Below are 8,242 nucleotides of genomic sequence, written 5' to 3' on the forward strand. Positions count from 1 at the left end.
GGGGGAGGGGGGGTTGAATCCCTCTCCATTCGGGTTTGGACTTTCGATATGGTTATTATCATAATTCAAGCATAATTTTCTTGTATCAAAACCTATTATTAAAAATAAATACAACGCATCTTAAGAAATAAGAATCAATACGAATTCTTACACCATATTACAGTCAATGGTAACCTTTTGGTACCAAATCGTCTTTCACCAACACTCAACATGATTGAGATTCACCATATATAAATTATAAACCATTATCATAGAGCATCTTTAACAGATTCTTCAAAAAGATTATCAGATGTCGCTTTCATTTATAATAACTTTAATCGCACAATGGAGATTTTTCTCTAATAACAGATTCCATAAAATCTTCTCCCACACAATGGAGATTTTTCTCTAATAAACAGATTTCTCAAAATATGCTCTAAAATGAAAAAAGTATGAGGGAGATGATGAAATTCTAAATTTGTTGATTTTTCTAAAAATGATTACTTATGGGAGAAAAATAAATTTTCATTTATTAAACCAATGAAATTGTTTGAATAAAATGTTTAATAGAAAGAAATAATATTTTATGAGTTATATTAAATACTTAATAATATAATTGATTGAGTAATCTCCAAAATCGATAATTTGTTAGAGATGAAGACTATTTTTTTTTTTAAATTTCAATTTTTTTATTTTTCCATTTTAAAAAATATGTTGAAGATACTCTTATTTGAGACATGAAAGTTAAAACGCTACAGATATTGATGATACATTGAGAATCAACTTAATACTTGTTCTTTTTTTTTTGAAGTAAGCTTAATACCTCTTCTTGTTCATTATAATGTTGACAACCCGCCAATAAATTTTATCTTTTATTATATTACGAAAAGAAATTAATCATGGTAAAAGTTGTCGTCCTCACTTACCGGATAAGATTCTTAATCCTTGATATTATTAAGTATTTGGTAAACGACCCCTTGATGTTATTAGATCGTTTTATTTGACCATCATATAAAATATTTTTCTTAATGTTTCGGTAAATATTTACTAAAGTAAACTCCACTTTTGGTCCATATAGTTTCATCGAAAATATAAAATTGTCACCTTGCTTTAATAGATTTGGCTCTAAAACCAATCCTTCTTTTATCTCTTTAAAACGCAATCTGATTATTTTAACCTTATGTCACAAATTGTTCCAAACTCTAATTTCATTCCTCAACTCTGGAGCAGCCTCCGACGAACCACACTAGCAAGCCTCGTGTCTCTCCTCCCTTCAACCCTATGCCTATGCCGACACCTCTTCTTTCGAAACCACAAAAAGCCACCTAAACTTGATGATATCATTGGGTTCTCCGGTTTCAGCTTCCGAATTAACATAGATTGCATGTAAATTAAGCATACACATACAGTTGATGAAACCCTAATAAGAAATAACTTGATCTTACAATAATCGAATGCATATGATACCAATTAATAACACAACACACCGTTCCTATAAATGTTGTATTGCATTTAAAACACAAGATGCATTTGGACAATAATTAAAAAGAAGCAAGGATTTTGGAGTGAAAAGATGGCATCATACAGAATCTTTATTTGAGTGCTTGGGACAGAGAGATAATGAAGTCACCAAACAAATTCACCCGATAAGAATCCATCATGTTACCCACCACCCACCCCTAACAACTTACTTCAATATTACAAAATTTATTTTCAAAATCGGAACCCCTTCCGTATCTAAGACTTCCTCAAAATGATGTATTAGTGAACACATATCAAGTGATTACCACAAAAGATGCATCTATGTACTTTCTTATACCTTTGTTTCTTCTTATTCTTTCTGTTACTAGAAAAGGATTTATTAAGAAATATAAACATCTCTAATTTTGATTCCGTGAATTTAGAAAAAAAAGCAGTTTTGGTGGCCGTACGTTATGATGATACCCAGCTAGAGACTGAGCGATGGTCAACTGTTGATGTGGCGGCTCATGAGTTTCTCCTCCTCGGTGAGAGCATGGCGGAAATGACAGCGGTGGCCATAAGGGCATGGGTCTCCTGCAAGGACCATTCGACAGACTTCTGTTTTGTAGCGTGGATGGCGAATGACTGGGCGAAGTTCCTCAATGCCGTGAGCAAATTGACAGTGATCTCCATAAGGGCAGGCACCAGTTTGTTGCCATTTGTTGCATAGTTCAGTCTTTGTCATACCCTGGTTGTATACTTGGAGTTCCAGTGGTTCCTCCTCTTTCTTCCCACGTACATATACCCTTTGCTATTTGATTTTGAACAACATAAACATGAAGAATATAAATAATTCAACAATATAATGGTTTTTTGGATCAGGTGGCACATAAAGAAAAATTTAAGAACATTAGTAGTCACCATGGAACAATGCATAAACAAGTGACAGTTTTCTTGATCATAGCTGTATGAGTTGAAATTGAGATAAGGATTTATGGAACAAACAAGTTGCATGACTAAACTTGTGAAGATCAACTGGCCAAAACAGATTTTCAGAAATTCTTTCTTCTTTATAGTTTTCGGCTAATGAAATTTTACAATTTAGGGTATAATTGAGTTCTGTTTCGCTATCGAAACATAGCAATTTATCTTACAGTTAGAGGTAGAAAATGTCAAAGATGACAAACATACAAATCTTTTTATGAAGCGTATACATTATTTCACCCCTTATGAAAGATAGCAAGATTTTTGTAAAATGTTATTCTTGTATTAGAATATTCTTTAATCAATAGAGAATATAGTGATTTCCAAATGATTCAAGTCTAGTTAAATGATCTATTTGAACTGAAGTAGCCATGTATCAAGAACTGCTAAATATGTTGCTATTGAAGTTCAAGAATGAGCACCGACTCTGATTCAATTGACTGAATTGTAAAGAATCGTCTCATCAAAATATTTCAGTTACGAAAAGTATGTAATCAAAAATCAAAATGGACACAAAGTCAAGACCCGTACCTACTCAATCGTCTACTATTGTTAGTTAATTACTGGTTATGTGATTAATGAGACATAAGAAAACTTTACTTTCAGATGTAAAGGTTTATGAGAAATCAAGAGCGGTCAATTCAGGACCAGAAATACAAATATTTGGTAGTGTGTCAGTGAAGTTCCTTACACTTGAAGTCATCATTATAAACAAATTTTAAGCAAAATTGGGGAAGTCAAACAGGGGTTAGTATTACCGTATCGGAAGCGGCTTTTACCCGATCCGCAGAACGTGCCCGACCAGCACTCCCGTCACCGGCTTGAACCGTCTTCAAGTACCCATTGGATCGGACAGAAATACTTTTCGGCAACTTAACCCGCTCCACCTCCGTTTTCTTAATCGGATCCACGTTTTCCACTCCACGGGCCGCCCGTTTGTCAGTTGCCGGCGTTCCTTTATCTCCAATCCTCATCCGTCCAAAACAATCGACAACGGAGTTCACTGATGGAAATATAGTCGCATTAGCGTAGTTCTGTAGAGTGGAAGCCGAAGCCGCCTGTTGTTGCAAGTGAGACAGCTGCTTGTTTAGTTCGGAATTCGCCATTTGAAGGTTGACGTTCTCTTGGCGGAGCGCTTCGGCTTCTTTGGCAGTGAGACGGAGGTTAGAGAGGCACCAGTTACGTCTGTCGATGAGGTCTTGAAACGGCGCAAAATCCAGTGAATGCCTGCGGCTGTAATCGACGACGATTGGTGGTAGTGGTAATGTTGTTGTGTTTGAAGTCACAGAGAAGTGATGAGGTGGAGTACTAGTAGGAAAAATAGAGGAGTAGAGAGAGGCGTCGTAATCATCATACACGCCGCCGTCCGACTGTTCGATGAACGACGACCAGAGTTTACTGTCAGCGTCGCCGCTGTAAGGAAAATCGGTATAATTCTGCATTTTCTGAATAAATTGTTCTCTGTAAAGAAACAAAATCAACGACAACCGAATAAGTACAGTAAAATGCTTACAATTTTTCCCTTGCGCAAACCAATACGAACTAAAACACACACACTCGCACTCACGAAATGATCATGACTGAGAGCACGAACTACTAACAGAACAACAAATACATTAGATCTACAACATGATTGATTTTTCAATATAAAATCAAGACGTACATCATCTAGTTACAAAGTTTAACGATTACTCGCTATTGTGGTCAGCATGAGCATATCAATTCCGCAATTAATTCGAAAAATCAACGCAAACTAACACAGAGAACATATGAATATACCTCAAATCATAAAGACTGAAAACATGTAAGCTGATTACCTGAAACTAAAAACAGCGTCTGTACAGTGAAATTGTTGCTTGATTCTTGTTTGAAGAATTGAATCAGATGGATAAATTCTTGATTAATCTAGAGAGAGAGGGGGGGAGCCATGAGAGAGAGTGAGAGAGAGAGAGAGGGAGCAGGACGAACTACATGCTTCTTGCAAGGAGTTAATAAGTATCTGAATCCGTTATCGTGTAACGGAATGCATCCAAGGGATCTTGCAAAATTCCCATACTTAACCTCATAAAAGTTCAAAACATAGACAAATTGAAAAGGGCAGTTTAGTCAATTTATATCATAAAAGTTGTTGCCCTGCTGGTTTTCTAATGGACCAATTGAGTACTAGTTCTAGTTGCACCATGTGATTTTGGCGGGAAGCATATGTCAAGTTTACACATACTGCTTGTCAAATCCTTTTCTATTTTTCTGATTTTAAAACAAAGAAATCCAATTACTTTTATAAGTTAATGAAGGTTGAGTTATTACTTTTTACTCAAATACTTACTCGATAAATGTTTATCTATATAATTTAACATTATAATTTATTTTGATGAGTAAAATTTTAGTACATCAAAACGTATTGAATACAATAATTTATCGGATAAGCGCTTACCTGAGTAAGAGTCGTAATCTTTATTTACCGGATAAGACTCTCCATCATTTTCATCCCTTTTTACCCGGTAAGATTCTTGGCCCTTGTCATGTTCATTCAGTAAGCAGTTACCAAGTAAACGTTTAGTAAACGGCCCCTAATATCAAAACTTACTTTTTATATTTATAATACTACAATTTAGTTGAAATATGGCTTATTTTAGATTCAGTAAAAAATAAAAAACTAAGTAACATATTGGTAACCATTTATCTGAATTGTATGCACATTTGCATACAAATAATTTATAAGCAATTTGTCTGGTATGCACATATATATACATGCCGTTTTTGATATTATATAGATCCTGGATGAGATGTAAAAGTTGACATTCGATAAGTACGAAAAAATCTTCAACACATTGTTTTTATTATAAAAAATAGCATTGAATTCAATAAATACTAATAATTCATAAAAAAATTTGTTTTTTCTAGTATTCCCAAATGCAAAATCAATCAATAATTATTTTTAAATTAAGATTATCTATTATATCATTTTTATATAACATCATCAATCTGTTCCACCGTCAAAAACATCTTATAATATACCTTTAATATATAGATTGATATCATTTGAGGTCACCATGTTGATTATCCGGAATAACACTCTATGTAAATCAATATAAATCAGTTGAGTTTCCAATTACCTTTTTAAAATACTTTCTTCTCAAATATAACTAATTAATACATGTTTGGGCCTATAATCTAATACCAAATTCTTTTTGGTTTTCTACTTGATAAGTTGATAGTAAAAAAAAAGTCTATTTTTTTTTACTGATTTTTTAAATTACTACCATATATTAAAAAAAATTAGGCCCCTATTTTACTTGTGGGCCCTGGGTGTGAACCTGGTCCGCCCTCCTCTAGGGACGACACTGTGTATAACATGCACACGTGCATTAAAACCATGAAACAACTTTTATTACTTATAAGCACATGTGCATACCGTCAAATTAAATGGTTTAAGACCTATGATCAACTAAAACATTTAATATTATACTCGTAAGTTTATAACCATACAATACGATCGTAGAAAATTTGAAACACAAATTTATATATGACAAATTGAATAAGTTAGACGAATTAGGTAACATCACATATACTTAAAACAACCAAAAATACAGGTCATATCGTCAATGAATTTTTGTCTATTTCTGAACTATACTGATAATCAGATGTATTTTGTAAGCATACTCGTCTTACCTACTAATATATATTTAATGATAACCACATGCAGATGTATTCAAACAATTATATAAAAAAATATGAATTTTAAAATTTAAAATTATAAATAATTAGATAAATTATAAAAAAAAAAAATAGATTTAACTGTAAATTTATGAGTCATTTACCAAACATTTACCCCGATAAGTGTTTATCGATAAAATTCAACACTATCATTTACTTATTGGATTAGATTTTGGTCCAGCAAAACAACATCATATGTAACAATTTACCCAGTAAGCACTTACCATGGTAAGAGTCGTCGCACTTATTTACCGGGTAAGACTGTTGGTCCTTTCCATATTCAACCGATAAGGTGATGTAACTTGGTAAACATTTATCCGGATAAACATTTTATAAAAGGTCCCTTCTTCCCTTTTAAAATGCTTGAATTAGAAGTTTAGTTGAATGATTTATTAGTTGGAGGTGTTGATTTCTGAGTTTGAATTGAGAGGTTTGCTTCTTTAATACAACTCTTAACAAACCCTCATCTTCCCATTGATATGTTGCCATCAATTCTAAAATCATTTGTTTGGTGTATAAAATATATACCCCACACATCATTTCTTAAAACTCCCCTACCCATAAAAATAATCACTTTTTTGCAACTAATTTTTTTTATAACATAAATATTAATTATTTTTTGGAATGTTCAAAAAATACAACCTTTTGCTTTTTAGGTTCTGCAATCCAAATGCTAACATCATTTAAAGCTTTTTATCAACCAAACAAATTTAAAACTTATTCTTAAAGGATCCTAAAAACCATGGTTTTAAATAACTTGTTATGGTCTTGTCATGGTGTTAAGGTTTGGGTTCGCAGTCACGTTAACCCCTATGGCTCCACTTCAAGGTTTGACTTGCATTGTAACGCGTTATGACATGTTATGGTGCATTACGCCGCGTTATTTTGTAAGGTATTGGATTATATTAACATATAACTAAAACCTCGAATAGGTAAATAGATACTTACATTCCTGTACATGAAAATTCGAACACGAATTCTTTGAAAATTGAAAAAAAGTAGTGAGTGTAGATTCAAGTGATTTAATCCTGATTTTGCATTTTTTATATCATTTTTTATAAGCTCTATATATTTGGTATCAATGGCTCTTCTTTCTTTTGTACTTTTATTACTCTATATGAATTTAGTATATGTTAGTTTTATCCAAGAGTGTGTGTGTGTGTATATATATATATATATATATATATATATGATGCCTTAGGGCACGCCTTGAAAAACGTAATGGCTTAGCCGTAACTCGTAAGGCTTGAGGCTTGACTTTGCCGTCACGTCACACCTCACGTCATTTAAAACCTTGCTAAAAACAAGCCCTAAAGTTGTAAAAAGGTAGACATCGGTTAAGTTACCCATAGTCCTTGAACAAAATCCATGTAACTAATGATAACCGAACCTGAGATTAGGGGCAGACCCACATGGAATGATACGGTGACACGAGCACTGCTTCATGGTTCCGTCATAAGGGGTAAAATTAAGTTTCTTAAGGGTGTCACCGTGTTGTTTTATTGAGTGTCATCATATAGCTTTTGAAACTAACATGTTAACACAAAACTTTAATGGTTGAGACGAGAAACACTCCTAAAAATTTTATGTTTACTACAATTTCCCAAAATTTAGCATTTTGACTAGAGACATTTTGATACACTTGAAAATTTCATCTTGTTAAAATTTATTCACGTGCTCGATGACGATCGGTCGGAGGGACAAATGAAGCATCGAGAGTCTTGGATGCTATTTAATGGATACACATACGAGACGAAGAGAAAGAAAGTAGATGAAAACACGAACTAAAATCATAAATTATACCGAATATTTAGAATGTTTTTTTACATCTGAAAGTTTAATAATTTTTCGAATACCTTATAATTTGAATACCTTATAACACTTTTTATACTCATGGTCATGGATAGGGGTGCTCATGAGTTGGGTTGATCAGGTTGAAGACATTTGAACAACCCAATCCAATGCTTGCAGTTTGAAAAATCTTAACCCAAACCAACCCAAACGAAAGTACAACCCAACCCAAACCGTACGGGTTGGTCGGGTTGATACTGTAACAACCCGTCCCACATCGGTTGGTGAGGAGAACTAAGCACTCCTTATA

General features: G+C 33.4%; 1 protein-coding gene across 1 annotated transcript; it reads right to left on the reverse strand.

Moving 5' to 3' along the window:
- Positions 1 to 1,907: 1,907 nt before the first annotated feature.
- LOC112524093 (zinc finger CCCH domain-containing protein 15) lies at positions 1,908 to 3,866 on the reverse strand. The gene is made up of 2 exons (XM_025133737.1): positions 3,183 to 3,866; positions 1,908 to 2,251 (listed from the first exon to the last, which is right to left on the reverse strand). Exons 1-2 carry the CDS (start codon positions 3,864 to 3,866, stop codon positions 1,946 to 1,948), a joined length of 990 nt encoding a protein of 329 aa, XP_024989505.1. The 3' UTR covers positions 1,908 to 1,945.
- Positions 3,867 to 8,242: the final 4,376 nt, after the last annotated feature.

This window comes from Cynara cardunculus (assembly GCF_001531365.2).
Source record: "Cynara cardunculus var. scolymus isolate 2C chromosome LG 13, CcrdV1, whole genome shotgun sequence".
Classification (NCBI taxonomy): domain Eukaryota; kingdom Viridiplantae; phylum Streptophyta; class Magnoliopsida; order Asterales; family Asteraceae; genus Cynara; species Cynara cardunculus.

Excerpts from the sequence above, each read along its gene's own strand:
- LOC112524093 (XM_025133737.1), bottom strand. The coding sequence starts at position 3,866 with ATGCAGAATTATACCGATTTTCCTTACAGCGGCGACGCTGACAGTAAA. Across the intron at positions 2,252-3,182 it reads TAAAAGCCGCTTCCGATACG|CAAAGGGTATATGTACGTGG; the intron begins GTAATACTAACC and ends AAAATCAAATAG.